General features: G+C 37.0%; 1 protein-coding gene across 1 annotated transcript in view; it reads left to right on the forward strand.

Moving 5' to 3' along the window:
* The window catches only part of LOC145687806 (prolyl 4-hydroxylase subunit alpha-1-like), a 566,529-nt gene that overhangs the window by 277,000 nt on the left and 263,488 nt on the right, over positions 1-26,041 (forward strand). Inside the window, exon 3 of the mRNA XM_081761230.1 lies at positions 24,927-25,078. Within this exon, the coding sequence (XP_081617356.1) occupies positions 24,927-25,078 (152 nt within the window). The remainder of the gene's footprint in view (positions 1-24,926; positions 25,079-26,041) is intronic.

A 26,041-nucleotide genomic window follows, 5' to 3' on the forward strand; every position in this document is an offset into this window, starting at 1 on the left:
TGAGGTTTAGTCCAACGCCTTTCGAATTTGCAACCAACCCAAACGCCGAGCTTTTTGGATTGTCTGCTATTGCAGGAAAAGGAGAATTGCAGGTGGTAATGCACTTTTGGAGTCGTGTATTCAAGTGTTCCTGAATGGCGCCCATCTTTGTTGTCGGTGGAGTGTCAATTTTGGCATTTGCAAGCCTTTACAAAAGCTACAGTTGCTCAGGACATACGAATCAGAACTCCAAACACAAACAGATTTTTACAGGAGAGATAGAGGCACACGGAGAATATAAATTCTTGCTCCTAAATAAATATGCAGGGTTGCAAACCAATACATGAAATCACCAGAAAAAGCACAAAAAAACTGTTAAATTGGCTGTATTTTGGAATGCCACAAAGTGAAGGGCGGCATTCATAAGTTTTGTGCTAAATACTATTGCATGTAAAGAGTCTGCAGAAATATTAACAGCTATGATACTACTGGCACCATACATTTAAGTTGAAGTTCGTGATTTTGATTCCCTTTTTGGGGTAATATCTCAGAAGGACAAGTGCTAAAAATTGCTGCTTAAGCCACTAAGTAATTTTGTATGTGAATAAACTATTATAAAAAACAGTACTGATATTACATGAAGAAAAAAGTGGGGACATAGTAAAAACGCGAAGAAAGTATGTACGTGACGATGATCGTAGTCCGGAAAAAATAAGAGTTTTCATATTTTTCATGTTAGATCTCAACAACTACGCATTATTCAGCAATTAAGCCCGTCGTCTTCTGCGTTCAGTTTTGCTAAAACTTATGAGTGGCGTTTGGTCCGTCTTTCTAGCTCCATGATCATTGCCATGTTTATATAGAGAGACGGTTAGCTCCCCCTTGCACCCACGACAGCCATCGTCTAACTGAACCGCGGTATTAAACCACTCAACGTATCAGCAAAGTGTCATTAAAATCCAATCCCAGTTACGGAAGTTAAAATGTTAACAAAGTTGCTTTACTTCTATCTATTCTATGTAACGCAATCTTGGGAGATTGGATTTCAATCGTACTTTCCTGATACATTAAGTGCCTCAATACCTCAATCCAGTTCGACAATGGGTGTCGTGGGTGCAAGGGAGAGCTAACCCCAATACCATATAGACGTAACAATGATCATGAAGCAAGAAAGATGGTACAAACGACACTCGTAAGCTCTTGCACAACTGAATACAAACAAACGTGGGCTTAACTGCTGAATCATGCGTAGTTTTTGAGATCTAGCATGAAACATATCCAAACATTTAATTTCTCCGGGGTACGACCATCATCACGCAGGTACTTTCTTCACGTTTTTAAAACGTCCTCAATTTTTCACCATGTATTATTAGTTATGATTCTTTTTAAATAGTTTATTCACATACGGAACTACTTTGTGGCCTAAGCAGTAACTTTTACCACTTTGCCCTTCTGAGATATTACGCCCCAAAATAGCATCAAAATCAAAAGCTTCAACTTTCGGAACCTCATAAATCTATTGTGCCAGTAGTATCATAGCTGTGGATATTTCTGCAGACTCTACATGCAGCAGTATTCAGTACAAAACTTATGAAATACCCACTTATGCCATTCCAAAATAAACCTCTTAAAAGTTTAATTTCCTGTACATAAGTTTAGTAGTACTAACGAAAATACTTAAGGCAGAAAACAGCATTAACGTAGCACTAACGATGGTCAAAATTTAATGAATTTTTCTGACAAGTGGCGGCCCAACTTCACGGTGAAGCCATTTTGAAGTTGCTCTAATTTTGAAGTTTAGCAGTAATAATGAAAATTTTTACGACAGAAAAAACACTAACGTAACACTAACAATTGATAAAATTTGGAGAAGGTTTTAGACAAGTGTCGGACTGCGTGAAGTAGACCGGACCTATTTTGAAGTTGCTCCAATTCGTGAAGTTTACCAGCACTAAGGAAAATTCTTATGGCAGGAAACAGCACTAACGTAGCACTAACGATGGTTAAAATTTGGTGAATTTCTCTGAGAAGTGGCTGGCCAACATCACGATGAAGCCATTTTCAAGTTGTTCTAATTCTCGAAGTTTAACAGCGCAAACAAAAATGTTTGCAGCATAAAACAGCATTAACGTAGCATTTACGATGGTCAAAATTTGGTGAACTTCTCTGACGAGTGGCGGCTCAACTTCACGCTGATATAATTTTTAAGTAGCTCTAATCCGTGAAGTTTAGCAGAACTAAAGACAATTTTTACGGCAGAAAACAGCACTAAAGTAGCACTAAAGAGGGACGAAATTCGGTGAAGTTCGCTGACAAGTGGAGAGCTGCGTGCAATTGGCCGGACCCATCTTTAAGTTGCTGTAATTCGTAAAGTTTAGGTGCACTAACAAAAATTCTTATGGCGGAAAACAGAGCTAACGTGGCACTAACAATGAACGAAATTTGGTTATGTTTTGTGACTAATGACGGGCTGCGTGAAGTTGGCCGGATCCATTTTTAAGTTCTTTAATTCGTGAAGTTTAGCAGCACAACGAAAATCTTTACGATAAGAACAGCACTAACGTAGCACTGACGATGGACGAACGTAGGTGAAGTTTTGAGAGAAGTTGCCTGATGCGTGAAGCAGGCCGGGCAAATTCTGATCTTGCTATAGTTCGTGAACTGTAGCAGCACTAACGTAGCACTAACGACAGTCAAAATTTGGTGAATTTCTCTGACAAGTGGCGCGCCAACTTAATGCTGACGCCATTTTCAAGTTGCTCTAATTCTCGAAATTTAGCAACACTAACGGAAATCTTGACGGCGGAAACAGCACTTGCGTAGCACTAACGATGGTCAGATTTTGGTGAATTTCTTTGACAAGTGACGGGCTTACTTCACGCTGGGTCCATTTTGAAATTGCCCTAATTCTTGAAGTTCAGCAGCACTAACGAAAATTTTTGTCAGGGAACAGTACTAACGTAGCACTAACGATGGAAGAAATTTGGTGAAGTTTTGAGACAAGTAGCAGGCTACGTGAAGTTGGCCGGAACCATTTTGATCTTGTTTTATTTCGTGAAGTTTAGCCCGGCACTAATGTAGCACTAATGTAGAAAATTCTTATGGCAGAAAACAGCACTAATGTAGCAGTAACGATAATCAAAATTTGGTGAATTTTAATGACGAGTGGCGGGCCAACTTCACGCTGACGCAATTTTCAAGTTGCTCTAATTCTCGACGTTTAACAGGACTAACGGAAAGCCTTACGACAGAAAACAGCTTTAACGTAGCACTAACGATAGACGAAATTTAGTGAAGTTTGGAGACATGAGGCGGGCTGTGTGAAGCTGGCAGGACCCATTTGAAGTTGCTCTAGTTCGTGAATTTAGGAGCGCTAACGAAAATCTTTACGGCAGGGAACAGCACTAATGTAGCGCTAACGATGGACTAAATTTGGTGAAGTTTGGCAACAGGTTGCGGGCTACGTGAAGTTGGCCCGACCCATTTTGAAATTGCTCAAATTCGTGAAATTTACCAGCACTAACGAAAATTTTTGCGGCAGAAAACAGCACTGACATAGCACTAACGATGGACGAAATTTGGTGAAGTTTTGAGACAAGTGGCGGGCTACGTAATGTTGGCCGGAACCATTTTGATCTTGTTTTATTTCGTGAAGTTTAGCAGTACTATAGAAAATTCTTATGGCAGAAAACAGCACTAACGTAGCACTAAGGATTGTCAGAATTTGGTTTACTTTTTGACGATTGGCAGGCCAACTTTACGCTGGCGCCATTTTGAAGTTGCTCTAATACTTGAAAGTTTAGCAGAACTTACGAAAATTTTTATGTCAGAAAACAGCACTAACGTAGCACTAACGATAATCAAAATTTGGTGAATTTTAACGACGAGTGGCGGGCCAACTTCACGCTGACGCCATTTTCAATTTGCTCTTATTCTCGATGTTCAGCTTCAGTAACGAAAATTTTACCGCAGGAAACAGCAGCAACGTAGCACTAACGATGGACGAAATTTGGTGAAGTTGGGTGACAAGTGGCGGGCTGAGTGAAGTTGGCTGGACCCATTTAGAAGTTGCTTTAATTCGTGAAGTTAAGCAGCACTAACGAAAATCTGTATGGCAGGGAAAAGCACTAACGTAGCGCTAACTTCGGACTAAATTTGGTGAAGTTTGGCAACAAGTGGCGGGCTGCGTGAAGTTGGCCCGACCCATTTTGAAATTGCTCAAATTCGTGAAATTTAGCAGTACTAACGAAAATTTTTGCGGCAGAAAACGTAGCACTAATGATGGACGAAATTTGGTTAGTTTAGGCGACAAGTGGCGGGTCAACTTCACGCACCTTTGATACATTGCTGTTTATTTACACTACCCTGCAAAGAGTCTGAATTTTACATGAGTATATTTTTAGTGAACAGGACACTCCTTCCAATTTACTTTTAAAAGGCATACCACAATTATATTAAAAGAGAAACGGTCAATACTCTCTCACAAATATTTTGTTCGGTTTATGGCCGTTTCTGCCCACACAAATAGATGGTCATACTTGGGGCCTATTCGGTTGTCGTTGCGTGTTACTTGCCACGGTGTTACTTGCCACTATTGGAATTTCGTGTTACTTGCCACGGTTACCTTATCGCATATTTATCTATGACAGCGTGTCCGTTGCCACGCACCTGCATCTAGATTTGACCTGAGGGGTGGGAGTAACTTCCCTGTGTTGTTTTATCTTGGCTGGAAAGCTCATTCTAGTTTCTTATAACAGCGAAACACACTTCCTTCCACAATTTCTTCTTTAATGCTGGGCGTTTCTCTATTTCCTCAATTATTTTTTTCTAGTCTTTATCACTAATTAAAGACACGCTAGTCACTAATCAAAGAATATATTAGTTTCCATTGCGAACACTTCTTTTCACGCGCTACACACGGAACGAACTATTACGTGAAAAAACTTGTAGAAAACATTTATTTTTTACCTTTCTACTTGGAGATATCTCGGCAACTTTTCTGTCGCCGTCGTCTCAGTGAGCGGACTCCCATAAGACTCAATGCATTTAGCCAGAGCAACAAGATAGTTGCTCGACAAAATGTTGCCTGTGAGCGGTAGGCCTGGCTTGGCGACGAAACAGTTGGGCAACATCTAAAAATGCATTGAGTCTTATGGGAGTCCGCTCACTGCGGCGACGGCTTCAGAAAAGTTGCCGAGGTACATCCAAACAGAGAGATAAAAAAAATAGATGTTTTCTACAAGTTTTTTCACATAACAGTTCGCTCCGTGTGTAGAGTATGAAAAGAAGTGTTCGCAATGGAAGCTAATACATGTATGTCTTTAATTAGTGATAAAGACAATGAAAAATTGAGGAAATAGAGAAACACCCAACGTTATATATATATATATATATATATATATATATATATATATATATATATATATATATATATATATATAAAAGTTTGCAAGAATATTCAGATATAAATTGAAAGAAGAAATTGTGGGAGAAAGTGTGTTTCGCTATTGTAAGAAACTGTTATGAGCTTCCCAGCCAAGAAAAAAAATAACATAGGTATTTACACAGGAGTCTATTACATTTTAAAATGCAAATGAAATGAAACCTTGGTGTTTTGTTCCACGGTTATGCCGGGTAGGCTAAAGGAGACGGCGATGATGAGAATTAATGAAATGGTAAGATGAAGAAAGTGGGAGGAAATAGGAAAACCTATCCACACGGTGTTTGTCCACCACAAACCCCACTTAGCGCGAGCTGTGATCGAACCAGGGATCCTATGCATCAGAAGTGAACGCTTTACCACCGAACCTATTAGATTTTGAATCTGATATCACAGTACAACTAAATGGACCAATGCCATTAGGCGGTCTAATTATTATTAACGCTTATACTGTATTAGAGGTAAATCATTCTAATACACACATAGTACATGCTTACCTTAATGTCACTATTAGCCTTTCTTCAGGTGGTACAGCTAGTCTGAAGTTTGTGTTTATCTTTGTTATTGCTGGTGCTAGTAGAGACAACAGTTCATCAAAGGTAATCACATTCATTCTACAGTAGCTAAAGAACTTCGAGGGATAATTGCGTAAATCACAACATAGCGTGTAAACGTTTTCCTTCAGCAATCTCTCACTGTATATATAGGATGTACCCGGTATTTCTTTTTTTCTTCTTTTCTTTTTTACTAAATTCAACATTAGCGCACAAACAATAGCACATTCTTCGAAGTCCATCGTACTGTGCCCAATCCCGCCAAATTGTGATATCAAATGCCCGGCAACTTTTCTGTTGCCGCCGCTAGTGAGCGAGGATGTGTCAAAAAAAAACTTTTGTCGCCGTGAAGTTGCTGACTGTAGGTGACAGCGACAAGATAGTTGCGCAACTGTTTTGTCGCCAGTGAGCGTTAGGTCTAAAATCTAAGGTTTGTGCTCAAATGTAACATTAGTTTTGTGATTACCTAGTGTGGATTAATTTCTTGTGATCATAATGGAGTTTTCAACTACGTCAAAGGGCAAACCCCTTTCACTGCACGAAGGATTTCAGTACGACTTGCAGAGAAAGAACATTAAATAGACAACGTGGGTATGCATATATAATATTATTTTAGTGTGTTTTCTCTTTGTACAGTTCACCGTCTTTCACTTCTTGCATGCCGGCCTTTTTCAACTCCTGGACATCAGTTTGTCAGGTTGTATTTTATATACATGCTCTGCGAATCGCACTTATAGTTGCCGAATACTTCGATTATTTTAGACAATTAAATTGGCTGTTTTAGTATTGTTCTCATTTTCTCGGCTATTATAAACAAGTTCAAATTTAGTAGCAGAAGGACTTGATATTAATTGTTCGTTTTTTTTTCTTTCTTTAAATTATGGCAGTGTCTATTGAGTTGCTTTTTGATCGTTTGAACTTCTTATTGATGGTTATTAAAGGTATTTGATACTTTGATACACTTGATTAAATCCGCCTGTACGCTTGGCCGAAAGGTATTTTTATCATTGTCGTCATAACCATAGACTTTACAACGAGGGTCCCTTCTCTTTGCTTTGCGGGGGGCGGAGGGGGCTCGCCACACCACTGTAATCAGAAGTGAAATATATTATTAAATAAAAATTAGTACACAACGCACACAAAAATCTGCAAATGGACAATGTAACTCCAGTTGCGAGTTTTTTTTTGGGGTGGGGGGGCTTTATTATTGGTATCCAACCTCCGAAGACTCTTTCTACTGTTATTGCTTTTAAATGTAAATTTAAATGTTATGTTTAAATGTAAATTTAAATGTTTTTAAAGGTCAGTATTTCCGTGCTTCTTATTGTGGTCTCATTTTTCAGCTGTGTGTGAACAAAAAGAAATCTACGTGTCCGGGTTCAGTTAGGACAGTAGGTGAAATTACTATACAGTGCAGCATGACCACACATGCATTCCGGATGTGGCGACTTGCAAGATACCAAAGCGCCTAGCAAGAGGGCACGGGAAGAAATCCTAACGCCTGTGTGTATGATCTTCCAAGAGGAAATGGCTGTACCGATAAATCAGGGATTGGATCTGGTCACTGCAGTTCCTTTGTACAACAATAGAAAAGATAATCTGAACAAAACGAGAAGGGAGTCTTTGGGTATCAATCAGAGCACACCTACACCAAGCAATATATGTTTTCCAGATGATTTTCTCCTGTTTGAAGATGGCACTTCGGTTTTGCAGTATGACAAGTTGGGAGACGGGCAACGAATTCTTTGTTTTGCATACGAGGGTCCTCGGGAAACACTGGTGAAAAGTGAACAGTGGTTTTTCGAAGGAACTTTTAAGAGTTGCCCCAAACACTGCACAGCTGTACACGGTACATGCAGACATCGGAAAAGTACATGAGACAACGTCAGTTGTACCTGCTCTGTATGCTTTGCTGCCAGATAAAATGGAGGTCACCTACAATCAACTGTTCTCTTTTCTTAAAGTTTGGGTTGGAGAGAAGTACCCAAAAGTATGCAAATTAGATTTTGAAACTACAGCAATGAATGCACTTCACGCTCCATTCCCACACGCTGAAATATCAAGTTGTAACTTCCACTTCGCCCAGAGCATATGGACAAAAGTGCAAAGTCTTTGCCTTGTAGAAGACTACACTAACAACGAGGAGGTGCGTCGACATATCCGGATGTGTGCTGCATTGGCCCTAATACCCCCATAGTATTTTGATGATAGCTGGCTACTTATTATAGAGGACTGCCCACCTGGGACCAAGGTTGAAGCGTTCAATGATTATTTTGTCGGACAGTGGCTAGAAAATCCTGCCATTAAAAGAAGTACTTGGAACTGCAGTGCTGAGAGACACAGAACCAACAATGTAGTGGAAGGATGGAACCACAAATTGAACGCTACAATATCTAAACGTTCGCCGAACATACTTACTTTGGTGAAGGTGCTGAAGGAAGACGCTAAAATTTAGTTTCCATGCCTTTACGAGACACCAAGTGCAAGGTATACCGCAAAAGAGAAGGATAGTATCTTCCATAAAGTTTGACGAGAGAATACAACGAATTCTTGAGAATCTGAGAAGAGGCTGTGATTTTTTAAAAAAAAAATGTATCACAAGTTTGAGTTATGTACACCTTGTCTCAAAAAGGTTGAGCGCATTCTTTATTGCTGTTTCGAGGCAAAGATTTTCTAAGTCCAACTTCGGGTATCTTCGGGAAAAAGTAAACCAGGTTCGAACCTCGAAGCCAATCTTTGCAATCGGGAAAAATCTTGCAGATGTGTTTTTCTTCTTTTAAATATAATAAGACTTGTTACCAATTATATATAAAAAAGCAACATTGATTGAAATACTTAATGATACAATATTTCGAAACTGTATTAATGCCAGCACATGCTTGTTTGTCATTTTGCTCTCCATACTTAATGGAATATTTAGATACGTAAATGAATCTTTCCATATGTAAAAGAATGGTGAAAGTTAAGACATAGAACATTATTCTCTCCTGAGTACTAAAATAAAAGTCAAAGTAGAACAAAAACAGCGTTTGCAGTGGATATGAATGTAATTATTATCTTAAATACCGTTATATATCGCTAGAAGTATTAATCGTGGAGCGCTTGTGTTAGCTCAGTGGTACGCCGTTGGATTTCAAATCGTAAGGTCGAGGGTTCGATTTCCATCTGAGTCAATGTTTTTTTTATGAAATTCTATTTTCCGCAATGCATGAAAAATTATATAAAATAATTACATTAAAATACGTCAGTTGTATATATATAACATACAATCATTGCAGAACAAAGTGATTATTATATTTAAAATATAACAGGTGTTAACAGTACGTTGGTATTCTATGATATATGTGAATGTTAAATACAAATTAAGAAAATAATATCATCGCAATGAATAAATTATGTAGTGTATTTATTTGGAGCTATTTGTCATCGGAAGTTACTTCTGAATTTTCTCATTACAGCAAGTGATTTACGCTTTCTGAAAGGTAATGAGACTATTCGGGTATAAACAGAAATTATTATACAAACTCCAATCTTCGTTACAGACACAAAATTCCCGATCCCCAAAACTATGTAAACAGGAAATTTACGAACACGAAGTCATGTCTAAGAGACTTATTTATACTCGAGAAAGAAGGCAGAAGAGGATTTCTTTCCAAAGGATTTCAGTTCAATAATCTGCAAGGCTTTTGTATATGGATGTGGTCCCTTTCTCTCCGCCAATATATATAAAGTAAAAGCGATTGATATTAGTGTCGAATCCATAGTTCTCGTTGTTGCAGAAATTAATAATTACAACTCCGAAAGCGTTAAAGTCTAAATTTAACTCTCATCGTAAAGCTCCTTTGTGGTTAAGCGTATAGCGTACACGCTTTCGGCGTGGGAGACCCAGATTCGGCCCCCAGCGAGAGCTCATGTAGTTCGCGTTAATTAGTAGGTCTACGTCTGATATAGCCTCACTGCTGACGGGACGTTAAACTCAAAATCAATTCAATTGATTCAAAACCCATTATTATGGCGGGCGATAAAGGATGAAAAATAAAATGTCTCAAGTGACTGAGATTAGTGTCAAATCCATAGTTTGAGTTCGTGACACTGTTACAAACACAATGTCATTTAATGCCACGTTTTGGTATGAGCGACTATGCCTCCTGGATTTTGAATTTATAGGAGCAACATCAAAAGCATTGCTCACACAGCTCTAAATGATTTGATGTATTATACGTGTATATTCCAGCGAAACTCCGGAATGTCTGGAGCAACTTTTACCTAATATGGGAGACATATTACTTTCAATCTAAGGAAAAAATATCGTGGAATTCAGATACCTCAAGGGATTGAAGTTGGGAAGAGTGGCATGTAAAAATAGTGTAAAATAACTGATTGTAGAGTGTTATCCATTGCTTTCTCCGTCGTTGAGATAAGTAGTGAGGCACTTAATGGCGTTATATCCAAATTCATCCCCATCTTTACAGGATGAGGGGCTTGGAAATATGATTAATAAAATGTAAAAACTTACTTAAATATTTGTCGAATAGTTTTCTGGGGTCGCGAAAGCGTTTCTAATAACTTTGGAATGTAGTTTGTAACCACTTCAAGATGGGCTCTTTAATCATATCAATTTCTCACCTTAAGAAGAAATTACCATCTCAACTAGTATATGTATCAAGCTAGCCTTCGCAATCGAGAAAAAATTGTGTAGATGTATGTTTCGTCTTTTAAATGATATACTAAATGTAAAATCAGAGATTGAGTTGGTCGGTGGGTCAAATGGGTCAAGATTTATGAGTGGGTCAGTCGGATCGTAGGTCAGCAAGGCGTGACCCACTGCGAAACACCATCACTGTGACTCACACTGACCCATTGACCCACCAACCCATTCTGCTCAGTGCCTTCTAGATAGCATTTTCTGAACACTGGCAACTTTGTCTACGTTTTACTTTCAAGACCTCCATTTTTCTTCTTTTTTTCATTTGGTTGTAATGAAGAAAGAAGTTCAGGCTCTTTTGGATTTTGATATTTCCAGTTGTAACAATGGCAATAGAACTTACTGCTCGGCTTTTGAGATGCAGGCTATGAGTTTTTAGAGGAGCTAACTACTGGAAAAAATTGGTTTATTACAAATATAACCTCTTAAGTCAGTAGAGAGGATGGCGTGGATAATGGATCAAACTTAATGACGATGTATTTTAGTGGGTCGGAGTTGGTCACAATTAAGACCTCAATAATTTATCCTTCTACAAGCGAGATTTTCTTCATCGTTTCCGTGGCGAAGTCAGAAGAATATGCGGGAAGTAAACTTAAGGTTGAAGGTTCGCGCCCACCTTGGGACACTTGCTTTTTTTCCCCTAGTGTGTTTTACACTCACCTGAATATAAACAAATCAAGCATATGGGCGATTTAACATATTTTGGGGGAGAAATTTTGTGGTTCGTTGGCGTTTCGTTGAGTCTCTGCCGCTGGTGGTATAATTTTCAAAACCGAAGTGGGGCCACCACGGATCGTAGCTGCGGGATCACTAACTTTTGGCGAAATGTCGCCAGTTGCGCATCGGTGGTCCACTGACGCTTACGACATGGGGACTTGTATCTGAAAACTAAGAGAATAAAGAAGCATGGTATCCATGAAGCCCGTTGACACTAATAAAAGTCTGAAACGATGAAACAGATGTCAACACCGGAAAACATGTATTTTATAATTTCAAAGGTACCCCGTGCCGAGGAAAAAGATTTGCCCCAAAGTTCCCCGGTGGGTCTCAGGAGGAGTGCAACTCAAAATTTGAAAATGGTAAGGGGAATCAAGTAGTATGTCATTTAAAAGTATTACTAAAATTTAAAAAAATGGTAAGAGTCCCGAGTCTTTATGCTAACTTGTGCAAAATAGCGAGCGTTCAAGATGGTAATAAATCCTTCATTGAAAGCTCCTTGACCACCTCTATAAATGTGAAACTGTGAAACTACCCAGAAGAGGTAAACACTTGTCTTACCATTGCAAAAGTATAATGCACCAAGGTAAAACAAGAAGCGACCCATTATGAGTTTATTACATCACTAATATTAAATTCTACGTTCTACGATTGTGTCTTTAAGCTAAAGGACAGGGTGATTGCGAATTATGAAATTAATGGTAGAATACAGAATTGACCCACAACCAACTATGAACCACTCTGAACCGTTGTGACCAACTCCGACCCACCAAACGTAATCAACTCTGACTTATGATCCACGTCCTTCTCTCCATTGACTGAAGAGGTTACACTTGAAATAAAACAAGACTGTGAAATTTTCACTTATCGGAGTTTGAATTCCTACCGTCAATCGCTCAAGCACCGCTCTGTTACAATACCGGTGGATCTGACCTTTATGATATACAATGGTCGTTTCGTCCAAAGGATTTTCGTCCAGAGACATTTAGCCCAAACACATTTGGTCCAGGGACATTTGGTCCAAAGGGCAATTTCTCGAAAGAACATTTTGTCCAAAAGACAATTGGTCCAAAGGACATTTCGTCCAAAAGACGTTTGGTCCAAAGGACATTTCGTCCAAAACACAATTGGTTTAAAGAACATTTCGTCCAAAGGACATTTCGTCCAAAAGCCAATTGGTCCAAAGGACATTTCGTCCAAAAGCCAATTGGTCCAAAGAACATTTCGTCCAAAGGATTTTCGTCCAGAGACATTTAGTCCAAACACATTTGGTCAAGGGACATTTCGTCCAAAACACAATTGGTGCAAAAGACAATTGGTCCAAAGGATATTTCGTCCAAAACACAATTGGTCCAAAAGATATTTGGTCCAAAGGGCATTTCGTCCAAAAGACAATTGGTCCAAGGGACATTTCGTCCAGGGATGTTTAATTCAAAGCACATTTCGTCCAAAGAACATTTGGTCCGGTAACGCTTGGGGGTCAAGGGTTTGCTTCTATTAGAACAGTAAAAGTGATGCATATAATATTATGACTCACAAGTAATACCTCCCAAGTGTAACACTCCGATTTTGAAAAAAATAGGCAGATAGATACTACACACAAAATAAACGAATACGTGTTTTTCTGCGGAAAAGTGGTTTAAGGGGGGGCAAAAGCCCCTACTCAAACTTTTGAAAGTTGACGCCCGAAAGGCAAGAAGAGGTGGACCGAAGTGAACGAAATTGTGCATAGATGTTGCAGACGTAAAATGAGGGAATACGTGTTTTGTATTTTCCTGAAAAAAATGGTTACGTGGGGCACAGATCCCTCCAAACCTTTGATCACGAAATATCAAAAGTACTAATAACAGTATGTCAGATGTGTGTAAAGAACATGAAGAATTGCAACGAAACTTTGAGTAGGGACAATACGCAAAAAAGAAATAAATACGTTTTTTTATTTTCTGCGAAAGAACGGTTTTAGGGGGCAAAAGCCCCCATCCAAAAGTTTGAAACTTGAGGCCCGAAAGGTCACAAGAAATGAACCAAAGTGAATGAAATTGTGCAGAGATATTGTAGACATAAAATGAGGGAATACTGGTTTCGTATTTTCCTGAAAAAAAGGTTTGGGTGGGACACAGACCCCTACAAAACTTTGATCGTGAAACATCAAAAGTGCGAATAACAGTATGTCAGAAGTGCTTAAAGGACATGAAGAATTGGAACGACATATTGTGTAGGGACAATACGCAAAAAATAAAAGAATGCGAGTTTATTTTATGAGGAAAAACGGTTTTAAGGGATAAAATCCCCCACCAAAAATTTTGAAATTTGAGGCCTAAAAAGCAAGAAGAAGTGTACAGAATTGAATGAAACTGTGCACAGATATTGTAGACGTAAATTGAGGTAATTGGGTTTCGTATTTTCCTTTAAAAAAACGGTTGCGTATATCACGGACCTTTTAAACTGTTGATTACGAAATGTCAAAAGTGCAAATAATTATACGTCAGAGGTTCTTAAAGAGTATGGAGAATTGCAACGAAACCTCGTATAGGGACAATTCGCAAAACAATAAACGAAACGTGTTTTAATTTGTGCGGAAAACAGTGTTGGGACATAGGCCTTCTCCGAAAAAAAGTAAATATTACCGTAATAGCGCAGGAATTAGTGGACCAAAGCAAATGAAATTGTGGGTAGACATTTTAGAGACCCTATGTAAAATAAGGTCTTTCGTGTTTCTGAAGTATCCCTATCCGTTTTGCTTCAAATTTGGCACATCAACAGCAAACAGGAAATTAATCGACACGTGTTTTTGTTTATGCGGAAAAACATTGTAAGGGTTAAAGGTGCCTCCTGAAATGCTATAAAATACACTATACTGTTTGTGCTTGTTGTTGATCTGCCAAATTTGAACAAATCAGATGGAGACACTTGTGAAACGCGAAAGGCCTTATTTTACGTATCCAATATCTACATACAATTTCATTCACTTCGGTCCACTTCTTCTTGGCTTTCGGGCTTCAACTTTCAAAACGTTGGGTGGGAGTTTTTGCACCCTATAACCTTTTTTTCGCAGAAAATAAAAAACCCGTTTCATTTATTGTTTGCATATTGTCCATACACAAAGTTTCGTTGCAATTCTTCATGTAAATTTAGGCACTTCTGACATACTGTTACTAGCACTTTTGATATTTCATGAGCAAAGGTTTGGAGGGGTCTGCGCCCCACCCAACCATTCTTTCTAGAAAAACACGAAACTCGTATTCCCTCATTTTTCGTCTACAATATTTGTGCACGATTTCATTCATTTCGGTCCACTTCTTCTTACTTTTCGAGCGACAACTTTCAAAATTTTGGGTGGGGGCTTTTGCCCCCTAAAACCGTTTTTCCGCAGAAAATAAAAAAAACACGTATTTACTTATTTTATGTGTAGTATCTGCCTGCCAAATTTTTATAAAAATTGGAGTGTTACACTTGGGAAGTGTTACTTGTGTAGCTTCTTATTTCTAAAGGAAATTTTGAAATAGAGATTTATTCCGCAATTTTCTTTTCGATAAAACAAATATATGTTGAGATATTCAGAAAAAACATAAACGCTTGAAAACTAAATGGCCACCTTTCTTTGCTTTCATTAATAATTTTACAAAAATACAGTTTTAGCTTCGCAGAAGTACAGTTGTAGCTTCGTTGGTTAAGGAATTCACCTCCCAAAATGATAAACAACCCTTTGAAGAGCATACTCCCTCTTCATTTGCGGACAACATTGCCTCTGCATGGTCATGTGAATCTTGTATTTGGTTTGAGACTTTGCAATGGATATCTTAAATGTACTGTGCTGTACCGAGAAAATTAATATGAAAGCAAAAGTATATACTAATGTTATATTTTCATAAGGAGTAACACTGAAATAAAAATACAAGACAAGTTAACAATTCTGGTTTGTCATACAACTCACTAATTATGTAGAAACGTCTGCCGAAGTTACACACTATCAATAGTCTACAAATAGAAACCAGACTTGTGGTTAACCTGAAAAGATACGTATATTCTACACGAAATGTTCCAACTTTCATCTTATATTTGTCAATCACTTTTCACAATGTTGCAGCCAAGAATGTGACTGTTTAAGAGTATTATCTTTGGACACTAAGAATATATTTCACACATGTGTATTTTTCTATTCTCAGTATTTCTTCAAAGATACTTGACACATAATTTTTCACTTTTCTAACACAAGAGTTTGAATACCTAATATTTAACTTACTCAAATTTAAACTCCATTAATTTTAGTTACCAGTACTTATTTTAGAACTATTTCATTCACAACATGAAAATTTTAGATGTCATGTTAGCAGTTATTACAGCAACATACTTCACACTACAACCTTTCCCTCACTCCTGTTGTTCGGCCATGTTGTTTTCAGGCGTTTACGTTTTTCTGAATATCTCAGCATTATTTGTTCTATCAAAATGAAAATTGCGGAATAAATCTCTATTTCAAATTTCCTTTAGAAATAAGAAGTTACTGAGTCATAATGTTATATGAATCACTTTTACTCTTCTAATAGAAACAAACCCTTGACCCCCAAGCGTTACCGGACCAAATGTTCTTTGGATGAAATGTGCTTTGAACTAAACATCCCTGGACGAAATGTCCTTTGGACCAATTGTATTTTGGACGAAATGTCATTTGGACGAATTGTCCATTGGACCAAATGTCTTTGGATTAAATGTCTTTGGACGAAATATCTTTGGACTAAAAGGGTGGCCACCGGGTGGACCAGTGTGAGTCACGGTGAGTGGTGTTTCGCAGTAGGTCACGTCCTTTTGACCCACGATCCACTGATCCACTCACAAATCTTGACCCATTTCACCCACTTACCAACCGACCCACTGACCCACTCCATCTTTGATTTTAACATGTCTTGTTTCATTTAAAAGACGAAACATACATCCACATAATTTTTTCATCGATTGCGAAGGTTGGCTTAATATCATAATTGTAATGGTAATTTCTTCTTTAGGTGAGAAATTGATATGATTAAAAAGCCCATCTTGACGTGGGTACAAATTACCTTCCAAAGTTATTAGAAACGCTTTCTCACCCCGAAAACTGTGAATTCGACAAATATTTAAGTAATTTTTGAGATTTTATTTTTAGCTCTCCCAGGCCATCATCCTGTGAAGATGGGGATGAATTTGGATGTAACCTCCATTGGGAGCATCACTGTCCATCTCAACGACTGAGAAAATTATGGATAAAACACTAAGATCAGTCGTTTTACATTATTTTTACATGTCACACCTCCCAACTTCCATAACTTCATACTACTACAATATTTTCTTCTTAGATTGAAAGTAATATGTCCCCCAAGTTTGGTAAAGGTTGTCCCAGACATTCCAGAACTACGCTCTCCTTATTAGATGTGCTGGGGGATCTTACTCTTACTGGAAGTTGAACTTAAACTTAAAGGTCATCAGAACTGCTCCCAATGAACTTGGCGACCACGAAAGATATGGGTTGTATACTAACATTGGTTATTTTCAATTATTTCTACATGTCACAAATTTCACAAACTCCTTTATTGTGTTAATGAGAGCTTAACTTACATGGCATCTGAAGTTCCAATCTTTACCTAAGAGACCCCCAAAATTATAGATTCGACACACTAATGTAGGTCTTTTTTTATAATTTTGATGTCAGTCCCTTTCATTCCTTCTAGGACAGCAAACGTATACTGCCACTGCTAGGACTAAATTTGGTCTTAAATGGCATTAAAATTTCTACCAAATAATTTAGCGAACAGTGCTGCATTTAGAAGCTCGGTGTCCCTACGCACTTTTGCTCTCGGCGCCCCCAATAACTACACATTTCTCCGTCCCTTGATCCCTAACTTACAAATAAAACTTAATTCGAATATGCTTAATTAGTGAATTTATTGCAGTTAAATACCACTCACTAGATGCTACAGCTACAATTACGTAACAAAAAATAAATGGGAAACATGTTCTGAATTATTTTCAGATTTCTTACGCTATCATTAAATATATTAGAATAGTAAAAGAGGACTGCTCATGAAATACTATATTTGCTCTCGATTTTTTTAACTTTTTCCTACGAAAAAAATTAAAAATTTAAACTTTGCGCTCTTCAAATATGTTGCCCTCTAGGCACGGGCCTAGTTGGACTAATGGGAAATGCGGCACTGAAAACTTACGCTTCGACTCTAATATTGGTTGATTTCGATATTTTTTGTCGCTACGTAACCACCCTGGGTGCTAATGGGAGCTTAATTGGACTTGAATTAAAAGTAGAACTGTTTACCTAAGCGACCACGAAAGTATGGATTCGATACTAATATCGATCCTTTTCTAGCATTTTTGATATATATCCCGACAGTACTCTTTTCCAGATTGTAAGAAATATGGTTAAAATTGCTCTAGACATATCAGAATTATGTCGAAACACACACATACATCCACTTTCATATATATAAATACAGAGTGAGCGAGCGAGAAAGTGAGAGAGAGCGACCAAAGGCATCACCACTTCCACATTGCAAAAGAATATATCAGGTATTGAATTGAAAATCTATGTAAAGACCTTCTGCTGTGGCATGCTTCATAAGGACAATTCCAGTCTGCTCACGTGACCTTTGGGGTTCATGAATTTTTTGCGAGCGTTCCGACTTTGGATTCTCTGTTTATACCCTCTTTTTATGCCTCGGATAATTTTTCAAGAATATCAATGACATGCTGTAATACGAATGTTCAGAAGTAACCCCTATATGACAAATAGCTGCAAATAAATACACTACATAATTTATTTATTGCGATGATATTATTTTCTTAATTTGTATTTAACATTCACATATATCATAGAATATCAACGTACTGTGAACACCTGTTATATTTTAAACATAATAGTCACTATGTTCTGCAATGATTATATGTTATATATATACAACTGACGTATTTTAATGTAATTATTTTATATAATTTTTCATGCATTACGGAAAATAGAATTTCATAAAAAAAACATTGACTCAGATGGGAACCGAACCCTCGACCTTACGATTTGAAATCCAACGGCGTACCACTGAGCTAACACAAACGCTCCACGAATAATACTTCTAGCGATATATAACGGTATTTAAGATAATAATTACATTCATATCCACTGCAAACGCTGTTTTTGTTCTACTTTGACTTTTATTTTAGTACTCAAGAGAGAATAATGTTCTATGTCTTAACTTTCACCATTCTTTTACATATGGAAAGATTCATTTACGTATCTAAATATTCCATTAAGTATGGAGAGCAAAATGACAAACAAGCATGTGCTGGCATTAATACAGTTTCGAAATATTGTATCATTAAGTATTTCAATCAATGTTGCTTTTTTATATATAATTGGTAACAAGTCTTATTATATTTAAAAGAAGAAAAACACATCTGCAAGATTTTTCCCGATTGCAAAGATTGGCTTCGAGGTTCGAACCTGGTTTACTTTTTCCCGAAGATACCCGAAGTTAGACTTAGAAAATCTTTGCCTCGAAACAGCAATAAAGAATGCGCTCAACCTTTTTGAGACAAGGTGTACAAAAGTTGGAGTAGTTGATAAAGAAGAAAAGGGACATGCTGTTGGATTTTGCAAATAATTAATGTTTATAATCATAATCATTATGGCGTGCGACGCGCAAGTGACAATGTTCCTATTGAAACCACCTAGGAGGGTGGGGTGCTGACTGCCACAGCCAATTATTGGTGCTGATTGCCACAACTGGCGCTGATTGCCAATAGCAAGGTGCTGACTGCCACGATGGCGTGCTGACTGCCACTGGCCTGAGAGAAAGTTGCTAGACGTAACATTACCGGACGCCAAGAAGCATGAAAGAAACTAGATGACCCTTAGGATCGTGTTGTTCAGACCAACACCTAACAAAGGTAAACAGGTCTCTGTATGTACACTCATGTCCAAAATTATTGTCACATGATTATAAATATGTTGTTCTAGTAATATAATTTGATAACGAATTCGCCCGGTATTTCTTATAATGTTAGTATGTGTATAATCGGCAAAGACAAGTATGTGGTAAATTTCAGGTCAAAAGAGCAGTAAATAAGAACAATAAAATGAAAATAAAATTTTCTTGTCCATTTAGTTACATTTTATTTTACTCATTATGATTTTCGTATTTATAATTCTTTTCCTATGAAATTTATCACAAATATAAATTTCCTGATTATACACATAATATAAGTATTAAAAGTACTCTGCAAAATTATCAAATTATATTCTTACAAAAAGACAGTTATGGATATGCGACAATAATTTTGGACGTGAGTGTACTTTCAGTTTTGTCAGGGAGCAGTGCGTGCAAAATTGGTACGATTTATGCATTCTCACTTGAACTCTCTATGTCAGCATGAACTGTGTACAGCTGTGCAATTGTTTTAGAGCAGCTCTTGAAAGTTCCATCAAAAAAGCGCTGCTGGCTGTCCCTTACAAGGGAAGTTATAAGAGGCACACATATAGCTATTTTTTTATTTAAAATTTTTATGTTAATTTCACCCGAAATTTTTGCATAATATTAGAATAATTTACATATCTATAGGTTAATTAAGAATAAATAAGTTAGTTAGGTTAATTAGTATATAAAATAGGTGAATTAAACATTGTCATTTGGAATATAAAAATATATGTAGGAAAGAAAATTTAACTTGGAAAAACACCACTGAGTTAAAAAAAAAAAAGAAAAAAAATGTTCCGTAGCAGTTAAAAGCTGTGTACGTGCACCCAGGATTGCTATCTAAAGTTAAAAAAAATTGTGGTATGAGAGAAATTTTATCTAGGTCATATATTTAAATCATACTTCTAACTTAGTTAGGTAGAAGTGAGCAGAGTTGCTAATGTAGCTGCAGATAGTGCCCTGGCGACATAGATCCTACCCCATTACCTTTGTGTATTTCTGCTCAGATATTTTAGCAAGTGGGTTTGAAGTCTTGGGAACAATAAGGCGTTAGATTTTCTTCAAGTGACCAGATTTCACACTAGAAACTTCGAAAGCTTGGGTTGGATCCCGCCAGAAAACCAGCCTATATTTTTTTTTCTTCAAAGCGCGGTTTCGACAAGGAAGAGCCCCTGCTCTTCCTGCGAGTGGGTTTTCCCCCCATTGAAAATTATGAATGCATCATATCCTAGCATTATTACATATTTAGAATTGTAGAAATGTAAGATAAGATGTAATTTTGGTCAGAAAAGATTTTTTCGTTGTTACCTTAACTTTAAAACAAAAGCTTATTACTTTACTGTGCTTGGTGTTGACATTGCTGTAATTGAGACGACAGCGATACGCAGTACCGTGAATATCATAGCAGCCGATATGTGTATATTTATTGATTATTAATTCTAAATTGAATGTCACTGCTAGAATCCTATGTAAATATAATCAGACGAATATTAGGTACAATGTAAGATAGAATATATTGTTGATTCATGATAATTATTGTGACAAAAAAGTGAAAAACCAAGAACAAGTGTGTATGTGGAGGTTGCGAGAGATCACCGCTAGAGTACTCTGGCGAGGTAAACAAAAGCACATGGACTGGTTCGGCAAGGAAGATTGTTTACAAAGAAAATGTACAGTGACGCCGGGGAAAACAATACGAAAACAAGTATTCAACATTTGAATAACAAAGTGTATGATACACCGTTTTAAAGCGTAGTACTTCCTCTATTCGGTGGTCAAACTCAATATAGATGACAAGCAATAATAATTTAAGAATAAATGAAAGATTACATGAAAGTGTACTACCCAGACATTTTGGCGACAAAACCATTAGGGTCCGCGAAAAGGGACTATACATTGAATTTTGGGTAGGTCAGGAGCGAGCCTTTCAAAATCGTGTTGTTTCCTCTGAAAGAAAACTGTTTGACAGGGAAGGAGCAAGTTAGTTGGTGTTAAGACGCGATATACAGAGGTCATCCTCTATAATAGTTAGTGCAAGACTAATTGTGACAATGGTCTGTTTTGTGAGATAGGCACATATTAAATAGCCGAATTGTGACGTTGCTCGAGATTAAGTTTTTTTTCTTGATCTGAAATATCAACAGTAGTAAGTCTGTCTCAGAACTTTACGTCATCTCAGAACTTAACTGTGCTTTACGGGAAACACATGTCGTGAGACGAGATGTTAAAAAAAAGGGAGAGTTAGAATATTTTTTTATATAGATGCAGAGACTGAGTTTTGAATCTGCAGCTAGGACAATGAATACTAGCATATAACTCTCGTATGTAGTTTGCTGTGTGATATATGTATAAAATTCGGAAAGTAAAATTTTAAGTGCGTCGTATGTGGCCGATGTAGTGAGAACATTAGAACTGGATCGTAGAATCAGAACATTTCCAGAGACTTTGAGGCAATCCAGATGATAGTTATCCAGTAACACTGCATAAACCAGATGTCTTCAAATGGATCCAGAGATACTAAGAGAGAGACACCAGTACAGCGGAGAAACAACCAGAGCAGCACCCAGTAGCAGCAATTGATACCTTCTAGGAGATTCCAGGGGATGACGAGCGAACTTCAGTGAGAAGAGAAAGGACTGAAGGAAGAAGACAATGAAGAAAACGTCAAAACAATACGTGCACGAACTATGAACAGAAATATATAATGGCCAAATTTTCATAAAAAGAAAAATAATTCATTATTTTTTTTATCGACCGGTCACTTCAATTTAATATTCGTGTGAATATAAAATATTTTTTTTATATATGTGTGTGAATATCAGTGTTGAAAATCTGTATGTTTTCTGTGGAGGAGTGGAGTGTGTTTTTTTATTTTTATCTACATTAAAAATTCGACAAAATAACATGGAAGTCTTTCTTGTACGGATTCCAGACATCAATTAAGGTATGTGGAAAATTTCGCATATGTTTTTCTTTTACAGCATGGCAAGAACATGTACAGAGAAGGGTGTATGGTTGTAACCTGACCATTTCAATGGACCATCTCAGTTGAAGTAAAACCACTGATTACCTGAGTTAAAGAGTATTTTGTATATTTCAAATCACTTAATTTTTTTTAAAAAAAAAAGCTCTACCAAATATTTCTTTTATATATTTAATCTTTTAACTAATCACAAGTAATTCATATAATTCATTTACATAACTTCTGTTAATTACTTTATTTAAATACTTCTTGGGACAGTCCATTCAGGGCACTCCACCATTGTGGTGCAAATATTTATTTATTTTAATTTCGAAATCTGGCTATGTCCAACACGTTCACTTTAGCCCACCACAAAGTTCAGGAGAAAGCACTCGCTTGCAGAGAAACGAAGCATGTCATTTGAAGTCCCAATTCATGCTGATTACAACAAGCTAATAAAATTCCTGTACGGTTGAGAACGGTTCGAGATATTCAACTTGGAAGTTTACATGAGAAAATGAGGATATACGCATTTATACGCGTTAAGTACAGCATAATTAGTAACGAATATTGACATACGAATTGAAAGCTATCGGAAGTAACAGAAAAAAAGTGTTTCGCAATAACTAACGGGTTTGTTAGATACAATTAGTCATTACATTGTTCACAATAATCATAGGTTAGAGATGAAAATTGATCACTGTTGTTCTTCTGTTTTATGAAGAAATGATGCAGGCAAAATACTCCCTTGCACCATGAACATTTTATATGTGCAATTGTGTTGCATACGTCAAGAGAACGGTTCGCAGAACCAAAGCAAAAAGCAAATTCGACAAGTGATTAAAAAGTTATAGGCCTATAATTTGTTCGTAACCTGCCTTGCAGAACGCAAACTGAAACAATCCAATGTATCGCGGTGGTCGGAAGTGATTCGTATGGACACAAACTTTATTTGATTGTTTCGTTGGTACATTATAACGTCCAGATTAAGAAGATTCATACTATGTACAAATCTTCTGCCATAATCTTTGATTGATCGGAATCAAAACACATCAAATGGTTGCACAAATCGTGTGCAATTCTTTGGTATCTTCTCAACCATTAGGTCTTTGCCATCCGTCGTGCAACTTGTAATGGACAATTTGTCTGTGAATGGACCCCAGTGATCAAGCAATAGCAAGTTCAAACCATCAGGCTTCGCCATGGGTGAGAATACTTAACGCATTGAACCGTGCATCCACTCATTTTCTCATATAAATTTCCAAGCTGAATATCTCGAACAGTTTTCAACCTACAGGAGTTTTATTACCTGTTGTAATCAGCATGAATTGGTCCTTCAAATAACATGCTTATTTCTCTGCAGGCGAGTGCTTCTCCCAAACTTCCCTTGTCAGCTGGCTTCAGACCATCATATCCATTAAATAATACAATAAAACAATTAATATAAACAATGAAATGAAAAGACAATCTCTTTATAAACATCCAAGCGTATGTCGTTCCACTTAGTGAGCAACTTTGTAACTTATAAGATGCCACATAGATTTGCTGTGATGATTACTCAATTAATCCCTACTAAATTAATTAATAATCATACTTTTAGTATGAGGGATTAATTCTTCTCTTTCCAAATACAATTTCTCCCAGGCTCGTGGCAGTCAGCACGCCGTCGTGGCAGTCAGCACCTTCATATTTGCAATCAACGACAGTCGTGGCAGTCAGCACCAATAATTGGCTGTGGCAGTCAGCACCCGTGGCAATAAGCACCTATCCGCCACAAATTGTCCTTAATCCCCGCAACTTAACCAAGAATCATACGGAATGTTGGAAAGAATCCAAGGAGTATGGATCGAATGTGATGTAATATATAAATCATTGCGTTTCTTCCATGCTTTCAGGCGGCAAAATGAGCGCTCGAATTACTGAAGAACTTCAATTGTTTGTGTAGATTTGAAAGAATACTCCTTTCATCAGAATCTTGTTTTGTTTCTTATATTTCGTGCGAGTTTTGTGAGTTTTGTGACACGCATAAATATAACAAGTTTCCTATTTCATAAATCAGAAATTTGTTTTTTTTTTCTTGTGTTTCAGGTGATTGCCTTGCTTTGAAAATTGCTTGGGAAATTACTCCCACCCCCTCAAGGTCAAATCTAGATGCAGGTGCGTGGCAACAAACACGTTCTCATAGACAGATAAATATGCGATAAGGTAACCGTGGCAAGTAATACGAAATTCCAATAGTGGCAAGTAACACCGTGGCAAGTAACACGCAAACTCGATTGTTGAGGGGCGCCATTAGGGATTTTGCCTAGAAACGCCAAACACCATTGTTATGCCACTGTATATATATATATATATATATATATATATATATATATATATATATATATATATATATAGTTAAGATGATTATTATTAAATGACCTGAATTCTATTCAAAATTATAAAGATTCTATTGGGGAAGTTGCATAATTATATAACATTTGAAATCAAAAACCGAAAGTCATTTGAAAAGTAATTTTATATTGACATCAAGGTGTTATGGGGTGAAATTTGTTGTTTTGGCGGAAATTTTGTTTCAATAAAAAACAAAACTAGTTTCTTTTACTTTAACTTTCAGATACGTGACAACATATCGCCAAGTACAATCTATGGATCAACGAACTAATTTGGTGGCAAATCCTATTGATGCATATTTGTTAGTAAAGAGATTGACTGTGGATTGGGAAGACATTGGAGGTGCTTTGAGTGCTGAGTCGAATCATAGTAGAGGTAAGTATATATTTCAGTCTTCAAAGGTAAGAATGATTCGCAGAGTATTGAGTCGGTCGAGAATTTGTTTATTCTGACGGATGTTTACAAAGAAACAGAAGGAATGCCTTCAGAATGAATCACTCAGCATATTCAACCATCTAATGAAAAAAAAAAGAAAGAAAAATAAAGAAAACACGTAGAAATTAACTTTAGGTATTGTGAGCATACGCAGTTTCTTGAAATATGGCAGGGTATTAGTTCTTACGTACCCCTGTGGACGGAAAGCTTATTTGTTATGTGTCACTGTATTGCATTGCATGGGAACGGTCAACTTTATCTTCCAGTTTCTTCGAAAGTTAGAAAATGTGACATACCATTATGTTCGCCCCAGCAGCTCAATTATTACTAAATTATATAAAATAGCTTATTTTACTGTAATAAAGTGAATTGAAATTTCTGTTTGCAAACTTTAGGCTACTTTTCAGATCTTTTTCATTAGACTAATGTGACTGTTGATGGACTGTGTCATCAGAAATGCAAAGACGTACAGGAAAAAATGAAAATTCTCTTGTGATACATAACATTATATATTGCTACATTACACAAATATATTTTGGTCAAATATTGCCTTGTTCTTTGCGTTGCAGATATGTAATTAATCTTTATGTTTGGGGAATTACAATGTCGAAATTCTGGACAGCGCCATATAGCTTCATTCCGTTCGTCTGTTCGTTCCGATTGTCTCAATGGCGATCTGATCCTGAAATACGAATAAAAAATGCAAATAGAGAAAAATAAATTCGGCAGTGTTATTCCAATGCGAAAACTTTCTCGATTAATAGTGCCGGTTTAATTTCCATCAAGTATAGGAAACGTATGCAACCTACCTACCAGACCGATTTTAGCAGAAAATATTAGATTTGATACCAAATTTGATATTCTGATTAAAGAAGAACCAAAATTCACATTTGAGTTGAATTT

Source organism: Thermobia domestica, chromosome 6 (assembly GCF_964235325.1).
Source record: "Thermobia domestica chromosome 6, izTheDome1.hap1.1, whole genome shotgun sequence".
Taxonomy (NCBI): Eukaryota; Metazoa; Arthropoda; class Insecta; order Zygentoma; family Lepismatidae; genus Thermobia; species Thermobia domestica.